The following is a 25,494-nucleotide window of genomic DNA, read 5'->3' on the forward strand; positions in this document are numbered from 1 at the left end:
CCTCTCCAGTGAGGCTAGCTTAGCAGAACTCTTTGAAGGACTATCAGACATTGTTTCGGATATTATCGCCCTTAGTGAGATAAGAACTGGTGAGGCTTGCACATTACTGAATAACGGTCATGTCCTCTGCTATAGAGGTCTCCCGGATAAGATGCAATGAGGGGTGGGATTCCTAATCCATAAAGACATAGCGGGCAACATTGACGAATTCTAAAGCATCAACGAGAGGGTGACAGTGGTCGTAATCAAACTCAATAAGAAGTATAGATTAAACGTAGTACAAGCCTACGCTCCAACATCCAGCCACGACGATGAGGAAGTAGATCAGTTTTATGAAGATGTTGAATTAGCGATGAGAACAGTGCAAACGCGCTATACCGTAGTAATGGGGGACTTCAATGCAAAAATGGGGAAAAAGCAGGTGGGTGAACAGGAAATTGGTAACTACGGTGTCGATTCTAGAAACGGTAGAGTAGAGATGCTGGTAGAATTCGCAGAAAGGAATAAACTGAGAATAATGAACACTTTCTTCAGGAAACGTAGCAACAGTAAATGGACCTGGAGAAGCCCTAATGGTGTAACAAGAAATGAAATCGACTTCTTACTTTCTGCTGATCAGGATGCGCGCAGGATGTGGAAGTGATACGTAGGGTAATTTAAAGGCATCATAAGTTAGTGAGGGCTTGGACTCGCCTCAATTTTAAGAGAGCAAGATTTAAATTGGTCAAGATAAAACAAGCCAGCTTAGAGGCAGTAAGAGTAAAAGCTGACAAATTTGGGCTGGTACTTGCAAACAAAAACGGAACCTTAGAACAGAGAGATTATCATGATGACATAGAGGTAATGAATGAAACTGTAACGGGGCTGACTTCAGAGGCCGCAATTGAAGTGGGAGGCAAGGCACCAATGCAACCAGTAGGCAAGCTCTCCCAAGTAACAAAGGACCTAATAAAGAAACGACAAAGAATGAAAGTGTCCAACTCAAGAGATAAAATAGAATTCGAGTAACTGTCAAAACTGATAAACAAAGCAAAAATAAGTTATTTTAGAAATTATAACATGAGAAAGACTGAAGAAGCCGTTAAGAATGGACGCAACCTGAAATCAGTGCGAACGAAACTTGGCATAGGACAAAGCAAGAGGTATGCACTGAAAGATAAGCAGGGTAACATCATCAGCAATCTCGAAAGTATAATAAAAGCAGCGGAAGAATTCTGTACTGACCATTATAGTACCCATAGGACTCAGAAGCACTCTATTCGAAACAATATTGAACAGTATACAGAAACTCCTCCTATAACTAGAGATATGAGGTCAGAAAGGCTTTTAAGGCATGAAACAAGGAACATCAGCAGGAGAGGATGAAACAACAGTCGATTTAATCAAAGATGGACCAGACATAATGCTGGTTGAACGCAAACATTATTCTACTCCACAAAAAGGGCGACATTAAAGAACTAAAAAATAATAGGCCCACTAGCTTACCCCCAATATTATATAAAATATTTACCGAAATTATCTCCAATAGAATAAGGGCAACACTGGACTCTATTCAACCAAGGGAACAGGCAGGCTTCAGGAAAGGTTACTCTACAATGGATCACATCCACGTCGTTAACCAGGTTATCTAGAAATCCGCAGTTTACATATGCCTCTCTATATGGCTTTAATAAATTACGAAAAATCATTCGATTCAGTAGAGATACCAGCAGTCATAGAGGCATTGCGTCATCAAGCAGTACACACCGCTTACGCAAATTCCCCAGAAAATATCTACAGATATTCCACAGCCACCTTAATTCTACACACGAAAAGCAGACCGATACCTCTAAAGAAAGGGGTCAGACAAGGAGACACAATCTCTCCAATGCTATTCACTGCGTGCTTAGAAGCAGTACTCAAGCTATTAAAGTGGGAAGGCTTAGGAGTAAAGATCGACGCCGAAGAGCTCAACCAACTTCGGCTTGCCGATGACATTGTTCTATTCAGCAACAATGCAGACGAGTGACAACAAATGATTGCGGAACTTAAGAGGGAGGAGTGTAATAGTCGGGCTGATGATTAATATGCAAAAGACAAAGATAACGATAAATAAGCTAGCAAGGGAACAAGAGTTCAAGATCGCAAGTCAGCCTCTAGAGTCTGTGAAGGAGTACGTTTACTTAGGTCAACTAATCACAGGTAACCCTGACCATGAGAAGGCAATTCACTGAAGAATAAAATTGGTTGGAATGCATACGGCAGACATCATGAGCACCTGACTAGGAGCTTACGCTTGTCATTGAAAACGAAAGTATACAATCAGTGCATTTTACTGGTGCTGACATCGGCGCAGAAACTTGGAGGCTGACAAAGAAACTAGAGAACAAGTTAAGGACCGCGCAAAGTGCGACGGAACAGCTTTAAGAGACAGAAAGCGGGCGGTTTGCATCAGAGAGCACACGGCTATAGATGACATGTTAATAGATATTAAGAGAAAAAATGGCGGTGGGCAGGTCATGTAATGCGCACACGATATAACCGTTAAACCATTAGGGTGACGGAGTGGGTACGAAGAGAAGGGAAGCGCAGTAGAGGACGGCAGAAGACTAGATGGTGCGACAAAATTGGGAAATTTACGGGTGCAAGTTGGAATCGGTTGGCAGAATACAGAGGTAATTGGAGGTCGCAGCGAGAGGCCTTCGTCCTGCAGTTAACTTGAACAGGGTAATGAGGATATATATATATATATATATATATATATATATATATATATATATATATATACCGTGCGCATTTGTTGCGCATTTCTTCAACATCTGTATATTATCATCATGAGTGTGCCCTTCTTCATCGCGCGGGTAATGGCACCGGCATAGTGGACTGGGCCGAAGGTCCTTCGCCACGTCTCTCAGGTTCATGAAACGTCGACCCTTACTGTGACGTCATAAGTGGTGGAGGAGCTTCTTGGTCCCCCGTCCTCTGCAAGCCTGGCATACTCCCTGGAGCTTCGTTCTACTCGCCGCGTTTGACGACTTCCCGCCAGCATGTCGCAGGACGAGCAGCCTGGTGCTTCTACTGTTGCCATCTTGACACCGCAAGCCGCACCTTCTCCGATCATCAGTCGCCAACAGCGTGATCCCCATATGATCGCTGTTCTTCGCGGCGAAGATGTTGAGGGCTGGCTGGACGATTACGAGCGCGTAAGCTCTGCTAATCGGTGGGATGACCTACTCAAGCTCCGCCATGTCTCGCTCTATCTGACGGTATGATTATGATGATGATGATGTATAGGGTTTTGTGGCGCAAGGGCCAGTCATAGCCAAAGAGCGCCAAGCAATGGTGTTATGTACTCGGTGAGAAAAGTAACAACGAAGGGTATGGTGGCTGTCTATGACGAGATAGTGTGGTTGTATAGAGGCATAAGACAAGAAGCAGGATATAAACATGTTAACATAATGACAATGGCTTGTGAGGTCTGCTGTTAACCTAAAAGTTATACCATGAAGGTGTGAAGTACTAAAAATGTATATATGTCAGTAGCACTACTGCCTCGACGAAGTCCTTAACTGAAAGGGCCCAGAGTCAAGTGCTATACAAAGCGCTGCTTTCGCAGCAGGAGCCTCTGATTAGAGGCCGTGGTACGAAACTTGTGGGCCTAGGATTCGTAATGCGTTAACATCCTGTAAAAAGTTAAAAACTGTTTTTGGTTAAAAAAGTGGCTGCGGCTTAGCTAAGGTTAAGCCCAGGATGCGAAGCATACTAGCCTTTATTTTAACGCGACAGCGTTAAGGAGCTCGTGTCGCAGAAAAGCCGGTGTCGTCGGCGTCGGCTCAGGCGTGCGGCGCTTGCTCAGGCGCACATTTCGTTGTGGCGCCGAACGCTGCGTTGCTCGACGCTCACCGCGCCCGATGAGGGGCGCGTAGTCGCTGCGCCGTAGCAAAGCCACCTAGAAACAGTCTCTGTAGCACGCCGAAACCTTCGCTTCTCATTCCAACGAGCAGCTCTGTCTCCAGGAGACATCTCACCTCGTGAGTGTCTAGCAGAGGCAAGCGCAGCTGCTTATAAACCGCCGCGACGCCGCGAGCGACGGCGCGAGTTGGAGGCCCGTTTCTCCTCTGTCGTGACGTCACGGTGTCACGTGGTATTGAAGGCGACACCGCCGCGCCTGAGGAGCTGGGTTGAGCTCTAGTAATATGCTTCGCATAAAAGCGGGTCAGCCCCAAGGAACATATATGGGTGTAAAGAGATCTGCTGTCGGTACGCTAGAGGGAAGTGCTTTTTCCATTGAGATGCCGCTTCCCGACACTGGCGAAGGTCTGGTTTTTCAACCATGAGATTGATTCGCCCGGTTTGACCACCTTCAAGCGGCAGCTTCGACAAATATTTGGAACGCCGGCGATTCGCTCCGCCCTTGCGAAGAAAGCTCTTGATGCTCGCAAACATCACTGTGGTGAGTCCTACACATCGTACATCATGGATGTGCTTGCAATCTGTCGCCGTGTCAATGATGCTATGGCTAAGTCGGACAGGGCATGTCATATTCTTAAAGGCATTGGCACCGTGGCTTTCAACGCGCTTGCCGTGAGGAGCCCGGCTACCGTCGCTGATATCGTCTTGACGTGCCAGCACCTCGAGGAGCTCGAGTCCTAACGCTTGCGGCCGGACTGCGAACACTTTTCTATGGCGGACCCCGACCTGCGTGTAATGATTCGGGCGATTATCCGCCAAGAGCTGCAATCCCTTGGCTTTTCATCTCCGTTGGTTCTTCTACCTCCGCCTTCTGGTGCAGCGTTGCGCGACGTGATCATGGAAGAGCTCGCGTCTATGACTTGCTCTGCGCATGTTGGCCCTCCTGCTCCTCGCCCCCTGCTAACGTACGCCCAGGTTGCTACCACGCCTCCAACTAACGTCCCTTCAGTGTTGTCTCTACCCACATGCCCGCCGGTTGGTGTCGCTCCTCCGGCCAATACCCCCTCATTACCACTTAAGCCTTCATCGCCCGATCTGACCACACTGTCTCCCCTCGTATCAAGTGGCCCATACTTCCCGCCTTGGCGACCTTCACGTCCCATATGCTATTACGGTGGTTACCGCGGCCACATATCACGTTTTTGCCCCAAACACCAACAAGATGAGCGTCGTGTGTACGACATGAGAGAACGCGATGCGCATTCTGGTGGGGCCACTTCTCAAAACCGGCGCGACGCGCCCCCTACGCGCCGTTCCACATCCCCGTTCGCAACAACCGAGACACCGAAGGGTTACCACCAGCACCAGACACCGCTCACCTTCGCCTTTCGGCCGCTCCTCGTCACCGCTCCGGCCTGCCACGTTCACCTTTGACCGTCGCCCGCAAAACTAAGTAATCCAGTTTTCGGAGCAAAAACTGCATTTGCCAAGTGGTCTACAATTCCTCCTGCGCGCCCTTGTAATATGATGTCTGTGTTCTATGAAGGTGTGCAAGTCTAAGCTTCAGTGGACACTGGCGCCACATTATCTGTTATGCATGTTGATTTGTGTAAGCGTCTCAGAAAACTTGCAACGCCTTACGGTGGACAACTGCTGTTTGTAGCTCAAGGGGAGTCTATCCGCCCTTCCGCGTTTTGTACTATGCGTGTAATGATAGACGGCATTATCCACAACATACACTTTGCTGTGCTGCCACCATGCTACCGCCAGCTCATTTTAGGATGGGATTTCATTGCCTCTGCTTCTGCTGGTATATCTTCTGGGCAAGGTGTCCTACATATGACCGACAGCGATTATTCGCTTGGCGATTAGAAGTACCGGCCACTTCGTCTGCTCGCTGCAGAAGATACCGAGCTACCTCCAGGCTCTCAACAGATTCTGACCATCACGTCCGACGTCATCGACCATAGAGATGCGTAAGTATTAACTTCTGCGCGTTGTTTCACAAAAGGAATAGCCATTGTATCAGGCCTAGTTAGATTTGACAATGAGTCTGCGCTTCTCGCCGCAAGAAACACAACACCTTAGGAAATTACCCTTCCGAAAGGCGCCACTTTGGCTTGCGTTGTTGCTTCCGAGACTTTCTGTGTCGTACCCATGAAGACGGCTCCCCCTGAAATCACTTATGCTGGACATCCACGCTCTACCTCCGCTCTTGCAGCCATAATCGACCCCGGCTTGGCCACTTCGCAGATGCAACAGTTAGTTTGTTGAAGAGGCGTGCAACGTCATTTGACGCCCATTCTTTGACATTGGGTCAGACTTCACTAACAACTCATCGCATTCAGGCAGACGGCAGATCTATCGCACGTCGCGGTCGGTATCGGGTGTCTCAAGCCGAGCGCAAGGTTATTGAGGAAAACGTCGCCGACATGCTGCAACGTGAGATAATCCGCCCCTCTGCTAACCCGTGGTCGTCTCCCATCGTTTTGGTCAAAAATAAAGATGGCTCCGTGCGAGTTTGTGTCATTTACCGAGCGCTGAACGAAATTACGCGCAAGAATGTATACCCTATGCCTCGCATTGACGATGCCCTCGATTCTCTGCAAGGTGCCAAGTACTTCTCCAGTCTTGACAGGTTACTGGCAAATTTCGATGCACGAAGACGAGAAAGAAAAGACAGCGTTTCCAACCTCAGACGGCTTTACGAGTTCAACGTCATGCCCTTCGGCCTCTGCAATGCTCCTGCAACTTTTCAGCGCATCATTGACACTGTTCTGCGCGGCCTGAAGTGGAAAACATGCTTGTGCTATCTGGACGATACAGTTATTTTCTCATCGACATTTGCCCAGCACCTGCAACGCATGGACGAATTTCTCACATGCCTCGCTAACGCTAGTCTTTAGCTCATCACCAAAAAGTGCCGTTTCGCAAGCAAGACGATCAAGGAGCTAGGTCACATTGTGAGCAAGGATGGTATTCGACCTGATCCTGCCTAACTTTCGGCGGTGCTTTGCTTTCCTCGACCAGAAAAGACGAAAGAACTACGAAGTTTCCTTGGCATCACTTCCTTTTTTTTGCCGTTTTATATGCGACTTGGCCTCTATAGCTGCTGTTTACACAACCTACTTCGTTCTGATGCTCCTTCGTGGGGTCACCGGAATGTGAACCTGCCTTTGACCAGCTGAAGGGCGCCCTCGCATCTAAACCTGTCCTGTGTCATTTTCATGAGACTGCACCCACACTCTTGCACACAGACGCTAGCAGCCATGGAATTGGTGCTGTTTTCGCCAGCGACACACCTATTTGCGCGAGAGTCGTTGCATATGCAAGCCACGTACTCACACCTGCCGAGAACTATGCTATCACTGAGCAGGAATGCCTAGCTGCCGTTTGGTTGGTCCAGAGGTTTCGCCCTTATTTCCACAGCCGTTATTTTACCATCGTTAAGGAGCATCACCCCTTATGTTGGCTCTCCAAACTCAAGAACTTGTCAGGACGTCTTGGTCGCTGGATTGTTCGTCTGCAAGAATATGACTTTTATATCACCTACAAGTCTAGTAAAAAACACCAAGACGCAGATGATCTTTCTCGCCGCCCGCTTCCTGCAGCCGCACTTATCAATGACTCCGCAGCCACCTCCAGGGACGAAATTCCTGACGTCTCTTCAACGGTGATTTTGTCCTTCGCCACTCTTGACCATCTCACTTCGGACAACCATGAATAATTTTCGTCTTAACAACTCGCCGATTCGTACTGTCCACTTAATGTAGACCACCTTCGTGGAGCTTCGCTCCCGCTGTACGCCAGGCTCCATCGACAGCTGTCACAATTCTAGCTGCATAACGCCGTGCTGTACCGCCATATCCATCATCCTGGCGGACAACGCTGGGTACCAATTCTGCCTCTCTGCCTTCGTGCTCGTGTCCTTCAGGCCTTTCATGACAATTTCACTGCTTGGCATCCAGAAAACTTACGACCGTATAAGAAGACCCTTGTACTGACCTGGCCGATCTACCAGTGTGGCGAGATGCGTCTCTTCCTGCGCCATTTGTCAGTGTCGAAAGCTGCCAACATCAGCTCCCGTCGGGCAGCTAATACCAGTCTCGTGTCCTGCGGAACAGTTCGAGGCGGTTGGAATTGATCTCTATGGGCCATTTCCCATGACTCCCGCCGGTAGTCGATGGATAGTTACAGCCGTCGACCATCTCACGCGCTATGCCGAAACAGCTTGTGTCAGTTTTGCATCTGCTTCCGAAGTTGCTACCTTCATTCTTCAAGTCATAATCCTGCGTCACGGCGCCCCTCGTGTCCTTCTGAGCGACCGCGGAAAGACATTTCTTCCAGAACTGGTAGGCAAAGTCATCCCCCCCCTCCCCCGAGAACCAATGGCACAACTCACAAGACTACTTCAGGTTACCATCCTCAGACGAACGGTCTCGCTGAGCGACTTCATCGTACGCTCTCTGACATTACAGTCGCCCATATTCAACCAGATCACAGAAATGGGACGCAATTTGGGCATTCGTCGCCTTCTCGTATAACACCGCCGTTCTAGGCACAACATGTTACTCGTTATTTTACCTTGTTTATGGCCGTTCACCCAGTTTCTTTCTCGACATTTCTTTCTTCTCTGCCCCTGTCAGTCAATCTCCATCTTCCTGCGAAGAATATGCTTCCCGCCTTGACCACTATCGCCAGCCTGCCCGCTTCAACACCAATTTCCTACCAGCTCGGCGAGGAAGTGCTGCTCTGGAGACCAGTTCAGACTCCTGGGTTGTGTGAGAAGTTTTAATCCCGGTTTATTGGCCCATACACGGTCCTGGATATCACTTCTTCCGTTCATTGTCGTGTGACCCCATTTGTTCCCTCAACTGACCGCCGTCGCCACTCTACCGGAGTAGTCCACGTTTCTCGCATGAAGCCCTTCACGCGGCGTTCCCAGTACAGGATGGCCGCTCTCGCAGGGAGATGTTAGTGTGGGCATTTATTGTGCACTTCTTCATCATCTGTATATTACCATCATGTGTGTGCCCTTCTTCATCGTGCGGGTAGTCGCATCTTCATAGTGGATAGGGCCGAAGGTTCTTCGCCGCGTCTCTCAGGCTCAATAAAGGTCGCCCCTTACTGTGCCGTCATAATACACACAAACACACACACACACACACACACACAAACGCACACTTACACACACACATATATATATATATATATATATATATATATATATATATATATATATATATATGCATGAACGAGAAAAAAGGAAACCGAGTGGCCCAATTCTAATTAATCACATGATAAGAAGCGAAGAAACAAAGCACCTATGATAGCATAGGGGAACTTCCTTGTAGTTACTGAGTTAAAGAAATTATAAATTAATGGATGTGAAAGTGGATCGAAAAACAACTGGGCGCAGGTGAAATACGAACCCACGCCTTCGCGCTACGCTTCCGATGGTCATGCCATTTGGCTCCCGTGACGCCGTTTCCAAATTCACTTTCTGGGCGATTTATGTTTTTACTACTAAAACTAACCCAGGTAGTGTTACCAGCGCCACCACTCACAAACCATGGCGGCGGATCGGGAACATCCTTTCTGCCGCAGCGCACTTCTTCCTTCGTGTCCTTCCGCCCTCTCCTCTTGCACTGTTCCCACTACTGCAGGTAGCTTCTCTTCCCCGAGAAGAGAATCGACTCCATGGTTAAGTGGTGTAAGAAAAAAAAAAAGGGAAGCAAAAACGTGGTCAATGCAGATGCTCACGCAAAGAACACAGTGACAACAACAGGAAAGACCCAAGTACAGTAGAAGTCAAGGGTGACTTGCAGAATCTAAAGAAACAGATAGGCAACTGCACTAGCTGCAAATATAGGCGCAAATAGAAAAAAATAATCACGAAAATGGTTTCATGCGTACGACGGGAACGATGTCAGGGCTAGATTCTTGTCTACGCCGTGGTGGAGCCAGAATTGTCCGGAACGGCTTTGTAGTTCACGTCACTAATCTGAAGCAGTACTTTTGTATTGGCCAAAATACTGACCGAACAACTTTTTACTAAGACCACGGTGGCCAAAAGGAGTCCACACCCACGGATGCTACAACGCCGTGCATCTACATGCTCCTGCTGACCGATGTGCCGCCGCTCAAGCGGGCGAGCTTCCTCAACGCACTGAGCAATTTCTTCGGCGTCATTAGTTAGACGATCGTCGATTTGACACGGCAGCATAGCGTACAGCATCGTCTCAACCTTGCGTCCGTAAGGGAGAATAAAAAGGTGTAAAGCGCGTTGCTTCTTGTACGGTGGTTTGTACGCGAAGATCACGTAAGGCAAGATATAAACCCATGTTTTGTGCTAGACGTTGATGTACTTAGAGATCATGTCCCTGGCGGCCTTCTTTAAGTGCTCCGTATGTGCGTTGGACTGGGCATGGTAATCAGTAGACTTGTGATGCCTAGCATTGCTCAATTGGAGGCGCTCGGTGCCCCGTTTTGTTCGCGTCGATGGGAAGTCTTCAGCGCGCCGACTGCCAGCGGCCTCGCCCCAGAAGTTCGTGTAGTTAGTTTTCCCGGCATGGACTTGGTAATCATGCGCTCGAATATCGCTGGTTTGGCGGTGAGAATCGGCTTGTCGACCGCGAGTGTGATTGTCGTTCGTAAGGCGGGGGCAAGCGCTGTTGCGCCGGATAATGTTCAATATCCTGGTTCTGAACTATTCTGACTCTGCTTGTATATATATTGTAAATACAGTCTTTTTATACTCCCAGCATCCCCATAACATATTCGTGGGAGGTGCTGGGTATCATGGCTGGAAACAGAGCTTTGCAGTGGGCATCACATCCGTGTCTCCATTATGAATGGCGGTGAGCACGCGGGGTCAAGGTCGTTGCCGCTTCCAACGTCGCCGTCGCCAGCTACGTCGCTATCCCCTTAGGTTTTTGTTGCGTAACCGAAGGATCCTAGAACTTTCTGCGGCACTGATGGCGCCGACTTTCATGTGTGGGTGGCTATGTACGAAGGCGTTAGTGGAATCAACAGATGGGACCCTACGCTTATGCTAGCTAACCTGTTGTTCTACGTAAAAGGCACGGCAAACGTGTGGTACGAAAACTACGAAGAGAAGCTAACCACCTGAGACCAATGGAACGAGAAGTTGACAGAGTTGTTTGGCAAACCAGTTGGCCGTAAAATTCTCGCAAATCAGGAACTGGCCTCCCGTGCCCAATCCCCGATGGAGTGCCATGTCTCGTGCATCCAGGACGTGCTGGCGCTTTCTCGTAACGCCAATGACGTTCTGAAGGGATTGCTGACGATGCCTTTAATCTGCTCATGTCCAAAATCCGCTCTACAGACGATGATATCAAAGAGTGCCGGCAATTTAAGCACACCAAAAGCCGGCGCGTTCTGCAAGCATTCCCCAGATTTCTCAATACTGTCGCAACGTCGACGTGTGAAGATATACCCGCACAACAGCATGCATCGCCATCAGAGGACATGTTGCGAATCGTTCGACGTGAACTGGATGCGATGGCGCCCGCAGATTTGTGTTCCCGTAGCCCCGATGCCTTTTTATGTTCCCCTCGTACAAGGCATCGTGCACCAGGAACATAAATATAATGGTGTACATTCTGTCTGTGCTGTCGCCAATCCCAGAGCGAACGAACGCCCTTCTACTATCTTCGCTCCACCCCGATGCTTCTCTCCAATCCGACTGAATGGAGAAGTGCGGACAAGCCGATATGTTTCACCTGTCGCCGCATTGGTCATGTCGTCTGATACTGTCGCAACACATGGCCCTCAACACCTCGCATGACAATTAACCTGGGCCGTTTCGAGGAAAATGCCCGCAATGTTTCGCCCACCGCCGAAACTAACAGCGCCAACTCTGTTAGGAACACGTGGTACAGTAGCTCACCATCACCGCGCGTACACTAGACTCGTTCACCGCCAACATGTCACCCATCTTCCCGTTCGTCCCAGCCACGTCACGTTTCGTCTCCTGTGGCTTCTGGTCGCACCCTATCGGAAAACTAAGAAATGCAGCCCTCGGAAGTGGTGCTGCATTGCCTACTACTGCAGGAAATCCTGTGTCTGTGCCCACAAAGAGAAGTGTACTTGATGTTAAAATAGGCTGCCTACATGCCCAAGCACTCGTCGACACTGGAGCCTACGTGTCTGTGATGAGTGCTAGCCTAAGTAGACGATTAAGGTCCTCTCCCCAGCAGCTGCCTGAGTTCTTCGATTGCTTCGGACCCAGAGCTTCGGCCGAAGGCGGCGTGCTGGTTGTTCTTGGAATGTGTACTGCGCGTTGAAGTATAGCCAGACGCCCGACTTCTGTTCTCTTTGCTGTGATCGACAACAGCCCCCACAACGTTATCCTTGGATTGTATTTTTTATTGGCTCATTGTGCTCTCATCGACTTAGCCACCAGCGTTCTTCAGTTGGAACTGCCTCACCGTCCTACCATCCCACTGCACTTGTGTTCGCTTCATGATTTGCGTGTGTCAGCCGAGGCAGTCACTTAGGTCACTTTGATCACACAGATGCAGCTTCCTGACGGTCATGTGCTTCGCCCTATCGTCGACGTGCTTTTGAACCGGAATGTTGCTATTCCGCATACATTGGTCATGGCTACTAATAACGACGTCATTCTAGCGCTTCTGAATTTCAGCCTGTGTACTCAAGTGCTTCCGGCCGGCATGTTCTTGGCCAGCGCTTCTAGTACTTCCAAATTTGACATTGAGCGTCTGAATACTGAGAGTGGCTTCTTACCGCCAATAGCAGCTCACAGCTCTTTTTCCTTAACAGGTGACATCGCGAAAATAATTGCAACTTTCCTCACCTCTGCACAGGCCACAAACATACGTCTCCTGCTCAAATCGCACAGTGACATCGCTTATTTCGGCGACAGGTCTCTAGGCCGAACATCTGTTGTTCACCACCATATAAACAATGGAGACACAAGTCCTATTCGCCAGCGGCCCTATCGTGTATCGCACGCTGACCGTAGAGTCAACAAGTGTACAAAATGCTGCGCAAAGGGGTGATCGAACCATCAGCCAGTCCATGGCGCTGCCTGTCGTTCTTGTCAAAAAGAACCTTGGGTTATTGCGTCGATTGTCGCCACTTAAACAAGATCATGCGAAAAGACGTCTACCCACTACCACGCATCGGTGAGTCTCGGCAGCCACTTTACCCGACTCGCTGCCATTCTTGCGGATTTCCGAAAAGCCGGCATCCAACTGAACTCCACGAAGTGTCGATTCGGGCATCGTCAGATTACCGTGTTGGGACATCTCGTCGGCGCATCCGGTGTGCGACCAGATCCGGAAAACGTTCGCACCGTTCAAAGTTTACCTGTTCCACATTCTGCTCCTGACGTGTGCTGCCTCGTGGAGTACGTTACTTGGCCTTTGACACACCTTCTAAAGAAGAATTAGCCATTCCCATTGGGCCCGGAGCAGGCTCACGCGTTCGCGGCTTTCATAGAGTTTCTGACCACCCCTCACTTTGAACCATCTGCACCGACCGAAGTCCACACGGACGCAAGCAGCCACGGCATCGGTGGTGTTCTCGCCCAACAGTAGAATAGTTCCGATTGCGCGATAGGTCACGCCAGCCGCCTGCTGTTACCTTCGACAGAAATTATTCTATCACCGAGCGGGAGTCCTTGGCTTTAGTATGGGCTGTCGCCAAGTTCCGGCCATATTTATACGGCCGCAGGTTTTCGGTCATCGGCCATCCTGGGCCCACCCTGGACCCGGCCATGGTTTTGGGCCATCCTGGACCCGACAGGACGGCTTGGTCACTGGGCTTTGCGACTGCAGGAATTTTCATTTATTGTCAACTACAAGTATGGACATCTGCACAAGAACTCTGACTGCATCTCTGGTCAAACCGTGGATTCTCCTGAACCTGCTGCGCATGATCCGGTGACTTGCGTTATGGCTTTTACTGACATGACCGACGTGCGCGCTGAGTAACAACACGACGAATCGTTACAGTCCATCAGCACGTGAGTGCAATCTGACCTCACCAACGGCACGTGCCGCATGTTCGTGCTACACGATGGCATCCTCTACCGCTGCAGTATAAAGCCTAATGACCCTGAGTTGCTCCTTCGCCGTCCTGGTTATCTGCGATCCGTCCTGTGAACAACTTCACAATACACCAACGGCGGGACACCTTGAAGTTTGGCGTACGTACGGTCACGTACGACGCCGGTTCTTCTGGTTGGGTCTCTACCGCTCTGTGCGTCGTTATGTCCCACCTGGCGAATTTTGTAAGCGCCGGAAGAAATCTCCCCTGCCACATGTCGGAATATTCAATCCAATTGAAGTTCCCTGCGAACCTTTCTTTCGCGTAGGCCATGACCAACTTGGCCCGTTCGCGACGGCGACGCGAGGGAATAAGCGCATCGCCGTCGCTATTGATTACGTGCCATGCTACGCGATAACAAAGGCGTTGCCGACTATTTGCGCAACTGACGTCAGCGATGCTCCACCATGGTGCACCTCGGCAGTTACTTACAGGCCACGCAGCTCGTTCTTGTCTCGAGTTGTCGACGACCTCCTCCACTGCTGTGCCACTGAGAACAAGGTGTCCACCGCCTACCACCCGCCAACGAATGGCCTTACGCAACGTCTCAACCGAACACTCACAGAGATGCTGTCGATGTAAGTTTCCAACGATCACCGCGACTGGGATGCCACGCTGGCCTACGTCATTGGCCTGGGCCACGACACCGCAGCTGTGATGCCACGCTCACTTTTCATGCCTGCGCAGGTGTTCATGGCGATGCTCGGTTCACCGTCGGCCGTCGCACTGCAGCGCCTGGGTTATCCATCGGAAAATACCGGACCTAATGAAGACACCGAGCTGAAAGGTTTACGTTGGACGCGCAGTCAATCGTCGAGTCCGTCACCGGATCAACCACCAGTTCTGGATACGACTGCATTGCTCGGCTGGCAACATAGAACCTTATCTACGACAAGCGCAGTACTAAAGCACAGCCATTTCGACAGCACTTCGGGCCACGACACCGCAGCTGTGATGCCACGTTCACTTTTAATGCTTGTGCAGGTGAGCCTAAATGGTGCTTTTTATTTCGTAAAAACGATGTGTTCTTATTAGCGGTGTCGTGGCCACCCGATTCAATGAAGTGTTTTTGTGATTGTGTCTTGCATCTATGGCGCCTTTTGCTGCTCGGGGGCGACGTAGAGGCCAACCCGGGTCCCCTGACTAAACCACAAGAAGAAAAAAACTTGATTTTGCATTCAGCACTGTTCAGAGACTAGATTCTAATAGTATAGGCATTTTAGAATCTGTTAATAAGTTACTACAAATCCATATCGGCCTAAAAAGTGACCTACACCAACTAAGTCGACGTGTTTCTGAACTTGAAACTAAAATTCTGTCCAATGTTTCTGAGAAAGTAGCACTTAACTGGGAAGAACGCTTTTCTAAAATGCAGAATCAACTTGATGATTTCGAGCGAAAGATAACTTCAGGGCTTTTGTCAGGGGAGGCTAATGCGCACTCCCTTCCAACTCACGAATTGAGCATCTCCAAACTAGAAGATAAGGTCGACGATTTAGAAAACCGCTCCCGCAGGTGCAATTTACTATTTTACGGGCTTTCTGACTCTGAACAAAACGAACGATGGGAAACTTCTGAGCGCCTGGTTCAGGAATTTTGCGACTATCATCTTGGTATGAAAGTGTCCTCAATAGCAAGAGCGCAGAGATTAGGTCGTTTCTCTAAAGATAAAAAGCGACCGATTATTCCAAAGTTTTCCAATGACAAAGAAATTGTTGCACTACTTAGCTATGGTTACAAACTAAAAGATAAACCTTTTAGCATTTCCCGTAACCACTCGGAAACAGTGCGAAATAAACGCCGCAACTTTGTGCTATTTTCCAAAACAATACGAAAGGAAGGCGATCGTGTGTGACCCTTGTTCAGCAAGTTGTTTATTAATAATGACGTTTATATCTGGGATAGCAATCAGAAACGCGCGAAGCGATTGTCTGAAATAGCTACAGAATGATGAGTGTCATGTGATCACACTAAGCATCAATCCACTGGATCGATATCGAGGAAAAATGACGCCCAAGACCGCATTCCTTTTCTTTACACAAACATAAGAAGCGTCATTTCTAAAACAGTACAGCTATCATCCATCATTGACTCATGTTCAGCATCGATAGTGATACTAACTGAGATATGGCTTACCGATACTGTCCCCGATACCTGCATTCTGGAATGCTGGACTTCATTTAACAACTTTTGATGTGACAGGACAAATCCAATAGGCGGTGGCGTTTTGGTGGCAGTGCAAAAAAATCTTTTCGCCACACGTATTCACCTTGACACTTTTTTAGAGTGTGTGTGGGTTTCCATAAAACATAAAGCGGGCCTTATAATCAATGGCGCTTGTTATCGACCTCCTGACATGGGCAATACGTTTTCTCGTGAATTCCAACGGCTCCTTGAAATCATTACTGTTCGTTTTTTCTAAATCTCTAGTACTAATTTTTGGGATTTTAATTTCCCCGAAGTTGATTGGGCTAACCTTTCAACAGCAACCTACCTATCTGAGGCCCACAGTTTCCTGCAGTCATATCTCGACTTTTTTTTAACACAGCTTATCACCCGTCCTACGCAATATTCGGCAACATCCGCTAATATTTTAGGTCTAGTATTAACCACTGATCCTGACGTGTGCTTCGACTCAACTCATCTAGATAGGCTATCTGATCATGATATCATAACAGGTAGTCTTGCAGTTTCCCTTCCAACACGTCCGTGCTCTGATAAGTACATCCGATGTTACAATAGAGCGGACTCTGACAGCATAAACTCGGCGCTATCTGACTTCTCTTTACATTTCCTCAATAGATGCCAATTTCAAACAGTCGAACTTGACTGGGCTAAACTTAAAACCACTCTTACTGAACTAATTAATCGATTCGTCCCTCTAACAAAAATAGCCTGCACCCCGACAGCCCCGTGGTTTACCGTAAAGCTTCGGCGTCTTAATAACAAGAAAAAGCGTTTATATCGTAAAGCCGGTAAAGCCCGTGACTCAGATTCCTGGCACCGTTATAAGATCGGCAATAAGAAATATCAGTCACTGCTAAAATTATCTGAACGACATTTCTTTGCCCATGACGTATATTCTAGGCTTACTAACAATCCTCAACGTTCTTGTCGCGTAATAAACCCAAGAGCTATCCCAATTTAACACTAGTTGATGAGCACGGTGATATGGTCTACCACTCGGAATGTGCTGATTTATTGAATAGCGCATTTTCATTTGTATTTACATAGGAAGACACCATATCTTCACCAAGCCTTGACAATCTCATTAACATATCAATGCCAGAAATAATTGTTAGCGAAGCAGGTATTTCTTCTTTACTAAATAAACTTCTAGTTTCTTCCGCCTCTGATCACACTGGCATTAATAATAAAGTGTTAAAACATTTGTCACCTATTTTATCACCTATATTATGTGCACTATTCTCGCATTCTTTATCAACTAACACTATTCCGCACGATTGGAAGGTGGCAAAAGTCATACCCATTTTTAAGTCCGGAGACCAAGCTCACCCGTTAAATTACCGCCCCATCTCCTTAACTAGTACTATTTGTAAATTACTTGAACGCATGTTCTATACTGAAATCATTAACTACTTAGAAGAGCACAAAATTATTGTTGATTACCAACATGGCTTTCGTCGTGGTTATTCATGCGAAACACAGTTAGCCGGCTTTTTACATGACATACATTCATACCTAGACCTAGGGTTTCTAGTTGATACTATCTTGCTGGATTTCTCGAAAGCTTTCGATCGAATTGCTCACCATAGACTAGTACTGAAGCTAATGAACCTTAACATACGCCCAACCGTTATTGGATGGATTAAGGATTACCTCTCATCCAGAGTACAATATACGTCTGTTAACAACAGTAATTCCTCTTATACCAAAGTAACCTCCGGTCTTCCGCAGCGCAGCGTTCTTGGCCCTTTACTTTTCTTAATCTATATTAATGACCTGCCTAACTGTGTGTCTTCCCACATCAGACGTTTTGTCGATGACTGCGTAATATACCGGTTAATTTTGTGCGACAATGACAAAGATATTCTTCAAACCGATCTTATCGCTATTACCACATGGTGTTCGACATGGTTGATAACTCTTGATACAGCTAAAACGAAGTTATTATCATTTACTAGGTGCAACCACCGTATTCCAACATCGTATGTAATATCTAACAACATAATTGAACTTACAACTTCATATAAGTACGTTGGAGTTCACTTAGAGTCTGATCTAACGTGACATCATCACATCCGCCTGATGTTGGCATCAGCTAACCACTCTTTAGGCCTCCTCAAACCCAACTTTAAGCATGCTCCACCGAAACTACGCAGACTAGCATACATCACATTAATACGCCCCAAAATCGAGTATGCATCAGCTATCTGGGACCCTTTTCAAACATATATCACCCAAGAAATCGAATCACTCCAAAACCGCGCGGCCCGTTTCATTTTTTCTGATTATTCACCCTATACTAGCATTTCAGCACTAAAAGCTGGTGCTCAGCTTGACGACTTATCTCATCGCCGCAGAATTGCCCGCCTCTCACTGCTGCACAAACTTTGTCATCATCCGCACCTTCACCGTATCTTCGAACCAGCGACAGCCTTCTTTCCACGCACAGACCATATCTTCAAGATAAAACGCATCAGTTGTCGCTCAGCTAACTATGCTAACTCCTTCGTTTCCTGAACAATTGTTGCATGGAATAACCTACCATCCCACATTGCTACTCAAACCGATCTCGCAACCTTTCAGGAACTTTTACACAATACTTACGTGTAAATATCTATTCATGTACCATTTCTTCATACGTTGTTCAGTGTATATATTGTTTTGATCATTTGGCTTACCGTTCTGCGTGCACATTGTACAAGTGGATTCATGTCTCATTAATTTGTTAACGTGATAGCTGACGCAGTTTCGAGCAACACCCCGTTTTACTTCTTTTTACATTGTGCCTATTTAATTCCCTTAATTTATTTTCTCATACAGTTTTGCATTTTCTATCTGAGTTTCACTTGACTAATGTATTTTGAATATTGTTTTTGCTTGATATCGTACTGTTGTATAACTTTTGTGTTTTCTTTTGTAAAAATTTTCTATAACTTTTGTGTACTTCAGTTGTTTTTTCCGTAATGCGCAAAGCTCACATTCTTTATGTATCGGTACCCCCTATGTAATACCCCTTCGGGGGCCTTTAGGAGTATCATTTAAATTCGCGTATAACTCGTCCCGACATGATACTGCAGGATATTCAGCCTTTTATCTTCTGTATGGACGCGACCCCACTGTGCCCTTTGACACCATCCTACCTTCTGTGCCCTGCACTGCCACTGAGTACGCTCGTGAAGTCATCGATCGCGCTCACATGGCGGGCCAAGTTGCTCGATCTCGCTTATTAGCCTCGCAGCATATGCAAAAAGAGCGTTACGGCCGGTTCCATTGCGATGTTAAGTTCGCCCCAGGTGCTTGGTTGCCCCTTTGGTCGCCATGTCCTCGGGTCGGCCTCTCCCAGAAGCTTCTCTCTCGCTACAAAGAGTCTTATGAAGTCCTAAGTCTAGTTAACGACATCAATTACGACACCTCGTTGTTACAGTTTGATGCATCCTCAAGTCCGATGCATGTTGATCTCGTGCGAATTTCGCGGCTAAAGCCGCACTTCGCTCGCAGTTCTTCGTCCAGGGGCCCAACAGGTCCCCCGGATGCCTGGGGCACCCGGGGGACCTGTTGCAGAAGGATAAAAGAAGTGGAAGGGAGAGGTTGATCGCGAGACGCTTTTTGCTGCGTGTTGTTGCTGGTCAGCCATCCTAACTAGTCTGGCTGCTTGTATACATATTGGAAATACAGTATTTCGATATACCCAGCGTCCACGGAATATATATATATATATAATACGCATACATAGATATGTACAGGGTGTTTCAGCTAAGTCTAGCCAGAGTTCAAAAATATGTCGTTGCACTGCATTATGACGCGGCCAAATGCATGCGGCTCACTGTTGTACGGAGTAAGTCACACTACTTTTTGTATTCGGCCCAATTGCATGATTAGTCAAGTAATTAACCAACTTCTTCCTTGCTTGCTCAAAATTTCATTTAGTTGCTTCAATATGGCTGGATCAGATGGAATTTCATCCTTCAGATACGAAGGTTATTAACCAGTAACTTCGGGAGGTGTTCTATTGTTCTATTGTGTTCGTAGATGACATCCGAGAACAGCTTAGCCCTACAATTTTGTCGTCCATAGCTGATGTTGCATTCAGGTGTTCTGACTATCCTTTGATTTGTCCGCTTGTTCATACAATTGCATTGTGAATGATGAGACAACGTGAAGAGTTGGTTTGTTCGATCATATGCTTTATGAACTGCTTAAAATTTCCTTGGGTGAACCCTGTTCCACGATCTGAAAGGAACTTCCTTGGTTTGATGGCCGTAAAAACGCTTTTTAAGCATGAAGTGTAGTCTTTGCTGTTTTTATTTTTGTGAGTGAACACCCATACATAGCCAGTGGCATGGTCAATCACAAACTAGAAAGTTTGTGATGAGGCATATCTAGAAAATCTTAAGTTCGCGTCCATTGGAAGGACATCTGTAGGTTATTTAGCTAGAGGCAGTGATTCAAGTGATCCGTACTTTTATGATTTGGTCTGCTTTCTTAACTAGACAGTCTCAGAAGGTGAAATGTAGTTGGAAACATCGGTTATCATGCATGGCCAACAGTACTGTGGAGACGAAAGGGACAACGTCGTCACGCCGACATGCTGAAAGTGATGATTAGCGTCCGTGAGAATGGTTAGGTGCAGTGTACAAGGCACACATGTCTTCCGTCGGCGATTCTTTTTGACGATGACTATATCGCTGGTGAGTGAGAGAAGCGGGACTATAGAAGCACTGGAAAGTGCATCAGCTTCAACATTCCTCATGCCTTCCTAGTGTTTAACATTTACTTCGTACATTGACAACTTTAACTACTACCGAAAGAGCCCACCTTGGAGATTATTCACCTTCTTCAGCCACTGTAGCGCATAATCATTCGTATCATCAGTGAATGGCTTCCCCTGACGATAACAATGCCACTTATCACAAATACGATGGCAAGGCATTCTCTCTCTGTGATGGCGTAGTAAACTTCGTGCTTGAGTAGGCTACACGAATAATAAGCGACGGGATGTTAATTGCCATTGTCACCTGGCTGCTTTAGCAGGGCACCAATCCCTTCACCAGATGTATCCCACTATAAACTAAGTACACCGTCTTGACGCGTCGTATACGCGAAGTACTGGTGCTTCAGTTATGGTTTTCTTGAGATTCCGAAAAGGCTCGTTCACATGCTTCTCTGCATGTCCATTCAGCGTGTTTGTGGAGCACGTTTGTGAAAGGTGGAGTGATACCGCTGAAATTATGGATGTGGTGACGGTAAGCTATCGCAGGAGACGAAAGATCTGATTAAGAAACACCCATGTATGAACGAATCGGCGTTTTTGCACCAGATGTGCACCACCATACTGTTCGGGTACACACTGTTCCTTAAGCGGCTTACTTGAAAATCGATTCCTTCCCCCACAGCAGGGCGGCATGATTTTTAAACTGTTTGACTGATGTAAGCCTTGGCAATGGCTCTTTTTATGATTTTAGAATGGCAAGTATCATACCTCAGGATTTCTTTTTCTCCTCTTCTTTTGTAGCACCAGCACATGTATGGTGGTGCAAATCTGTGAATACATGTTGCCCGAAATCAGAGTCAATAGGAAAAGGAAAATTGAACACAGGAAAAAGAGAAAACTGAAAAAACGCGGGGTGGTGCCTAACATCCATGGGTTGTTACATAGAATAAAGAAGGCAGCCCAACGCCATGATGTTTAAGTACTGTTCTCCACTCCACAAAAACTAAGACATGTGCAAGAGGGTGAACGCAGAACCCACAGAGGGCAATCGAAGTCCTACGGTCTGTCCGACTAAGTACGTGAAAAAGTACGTGGACTTTGCTACTTCAGTGCTTTACCAAATCCCAGCAGATTGCGGGAAAGTGTACATTGGGCAACTGGACGTTGTTAACCGATACGTTACGGGAGCACAAATACACGTGGCAGCTTCTGAGAGTACGTGGCAACTTGGTTGCACACTGCAAGCAATGCAAATACTCTCCGCAACTAGAAAGCACCACATTCATTGGCACATCAAAAACAAAAACGGAGCGAGTAATATGGGACGCACTTGCGACTTCTAAAGAGAGCTAGATGTGTGTAAGCACTCCATCCATCGCACTTATCGAAGCTGAGGTCGAGTTTGCCAAGGCGAACGGGTGCAAGTGAACGATGCATGCCTGGCCCAAGGTATGATAACATGTCGTCACTTTGTCATATCTTTTTATATCTCCTCGCGCGCCATATCTCCTTGTACGTAGGCGCGTCCCTTAACAGTATTAAACAGTGTAGTAGTTTGCGCTACGTACGTGCGCGTCCTGTCCTTCACTTAAATCGTCAGTGTAACACAAAGCGCAATATAATCATGAACGTCCACGGTGCACCAACTAGCACCCTTCATTGCTTTCAGAAATGCGCCTGTAGGGCCGATACAATTGCTATCACAGTAAAGAAAATCGGTGAAAAGAGCCCATGCACTACATTAGTTCATCAGAATACACCAATCATGGCAGCAACAGCGTCGGCAATGCACGATTCGCAAAGACGTGACAGGAGAATTCTGCTGACTTTCAAAGTTGTTGAAGAGTTGCTTATTTCTCCTCCGTATGCCGTCACCGCTACTGTTACCGCGAAACTCAAGCACTCCGAGGAACACCAGAACGCCGCCCCCGAGTTCAGAGTGATGACTGTAGATTGCTGAAGCCTCCGACGGCAGTTCCGGTGAAGAATGCGGGTCGGTCAGCTTAAGATACAGGTAAATGCAATGTTGTAGAAGAACATATTAATTTGCATCCGTACGGCATCACCTTTGCTGACACACTCTGTACACCTTACACGCATAGAGCGATGCCAACTATACAGGGCGTTTCTCTCAAAGTGCACTGTTGCTTATATTGAGGATTCGATGTACATGCCACTGTCGACGATTCATAATTTATCCACAGGTTCCACAGCCTATATTCGTTATAAAATGTTCAGTCTTTCGTCATACATCAAGCAACATATTATCGCCACGATAAACCCCCCTCCTATAGTTGACATATCAAAACATATGTTTTAAAATATTCAACTTTATGTTATCTCTCTGCTTTGCAGGCAGGTACAACATCAGGAATCTAAACGAAGCTGCCTGGGATATGTACCAACGGTACGGGCCCGTAGTAGGGGAGCACCTTCCTGGAAGGCGGGTCCTGGTGCACCTCTTCAGCGCGGACGATATTCGGACCTTGTACCAGGAGGAGGGAAGGACACCTTACCGCATGGGAGCACTACCGTTCAAATTTTACCACACAGACAGGAAGGAGTACTTTGCCAACACTGGGATACTTAATGCGTGAGAACATTTGTTCCCTTCGATTTATCGCTAGGCTTAGCAAACGTACCGAGCGTATTTTTTTCGAAATCATTAAGGCCAGAATACATGGAGCGAACTTCACGACGAAGTTTGGGAGGCAGAAAATCTGCCGCGGTGCGACACCGTTTGTTCGTCGGTCTGCGCTACATGGAGCGAAGACACGGCGGCCGCCGCCGGCGAGTCGCTGCGTTGTTATCAGTGTGGCTAGACGAGGCAAATGCGCTGTAGTAAAACACATTACACAAAAAAAAAACATTAATGACAACTATTATCGCTTTTGAATTGCGGAACACTCTAAAAACGCGTAAAATTTTGTTTAGAAAAGATTTCTAGTGTTTTTTATGTGTTTGAGACATTCATGTGCCGATGTTGTTTAAAAAAAGCGGTGATGCTATGTGTTGTGGCAACACTGGGCGGGAAGCCTAGTCGGAAGTCGGGGCGGATAGTGAGACCTGATTGGCTCGCTTTCGGGCGCCGCTCGTTTGCCGCTTCCGGTATTGTCGACGCCCGACGAACTTTTCTGCGCCAGCTAGATCGGCGGCGAACGGAGTTTTCTCCGCCGCCGCGCGTCGCGCGTACGCCGCCGGGCGTCGAACGCCGACTATTCGTCGCATATTCGCTCCAAGTATTCTGGCCTTTAGGGTAAATTCAGGTTGATAATTATGACAAGACTGCGTACGAGCAGACCAGTTTAGAAAGAAAAGCGAAATACAAGTGCATTCTTTGTAAAGAAGAACAAAGTTGTCTCCCTCAACAAACAACAGTAACTAAGCATTTATTCCGTTGCCTTTAGGCCATTGCGGCCGGAGATTTCTTGTAAGTGATGCTTCGCGCAACGTTAAAAGAGTTAAATAAAAAATATTTCTTTTCTGAGAATACAAGTCCATTTCTTAACGCAAACGTATCAATGGTAAAATTAAGAAGGCAAAGGGCTCATTTCCCTGGTGATGGAGAAAGTGTGGTTTCATTTATTTTCTGTGCAATACGCAATGCACCACATTTATAATTTCAATTCACGTTGCCACAGCTGTGCGAGCATTACGACAACGATGACAGTGGTCCCTGTGAGGAAGCAGAGGGGGGGGGGGGGGGCCGTGAGCTTTAAGTACCGCCTATACCATTTGTTGGTATTTTGCTGCACTCCGTAAACATTGAATATACCGTAGGCTCGTTTATACCTCTAGCCATTAAAGTATGATCTTGCACACATTCTTCCCGCGCTTCGTCATTGGCGGCAAGCGCTTAAATCTGTTCATTGATTGCTTATGTAAGAATCGTCCAGTCTAGCTATACCTTGATACGAAACACCGCCTGTCAGGCCGTGTAGGAAATTAGAGCAGCTTCACTGTACAGAGCGTGACAGTCATAAATATTCTGAAAGAGCTCACTTACATTCACGCCGGAGAACGCTTGCATGGGCGCCTAAGCGAATCAACGAATAATAGATTTCTAGTTTGAAGAAGACATACAAAGACAGGGGTCGGAGGTCGAGACAAAATGTCTTCATATTTCTATTCCAGACAGAAACGCTATAAAGCTAGAGCGACAAATTAAAAATAACATGGCGATGCACAATTCACAACCACTCGTTGTAGAGCAGAAGCCTGATCTATAAAGCGAAAGCTGTCATGGTGAAGCTTAAGAAATGTCTATCGGTCATTGTATTTTTAAAGACAGTCTTCGCCATGTCTCTTTGTTCCATAGCTCTATAAGAATAATTTATTTTTTAGATATCGACTCAAGGGTAACGAAAGCTACACTAGCAATATTTCTTGATCAAAAATGCGCTAATATGAACCTCAAATCACTGTCTATATTTGTATTCTACACGTATCCCCTAAAGCGATGATACCGTGTTGCTCGGCATGAACAATGTCTACTTTTCGGGAACGGCAAAAGCGCAGAAGCGGAAAATACGATCTCGTCTGGAGAACATGAGGAAAGTACACTGTTTCTTAGAACGCGCACAAGTTAATATGCGAGTTGCTTCCGTTAG

General features: G+C 47.1%; 1 protein-coding gene across 3 annotated transcripts in view; it reads left to right on the plus strand.

Annotated features, from left to right (window-relative positions):
* The first annotated feature begins 14,438 nt into the window (after window positions 1–14,438).
* LOC135913438 (probable cytochrome P450 12a4, mitochondrial) overlaps window positions 14,439–25,494 on the plus strand; it is a 91,657-nt gene continuing 80,601 nt past the window's right edge. For 2 of the 3 annotated variants that reach the window (XM_065446011.1, XM_065446013.1), the window contains exons 1-3: window positions 14,439–14,564; window positions 14,674–14,970; window positions 23,240–23,477. In XM_065446011.1, coding sequence (XP_065302083.1) covers window positions 23,281–23,477 — 197 coding nt within the window. In that variant the 5' untranslated portion in view covers window positions 14,439–14,564; window positions 14,674–14,970; window positions 23,240–23,280. Of the gene's footprint in view, window positions 14,565–14,673; window positions 14,971–23,239; window positions 23,478–25,494 lie in introns of those variants that run through there. The other variant, XM_065446012.1, reaches the window with a different exon arrangement.

This window comes from Dermacentor albipictus, unplaced genomic scaffold (assembly GCF_038994185.2).
Source record: "Dermacentor albipictus isolate Rhodes 1998 colony unplaced genomic scaffold, USDA_Dalb.pri_finalv2 scaffold_15, whole genome shotgun sequence".
Taxonomy (NCBI): Eukaryota; Metazoa; Arthropoda; class Arachnida; order Ixodida; family Ixodidae; genus Dermacentor; species Dermacentor albipictus.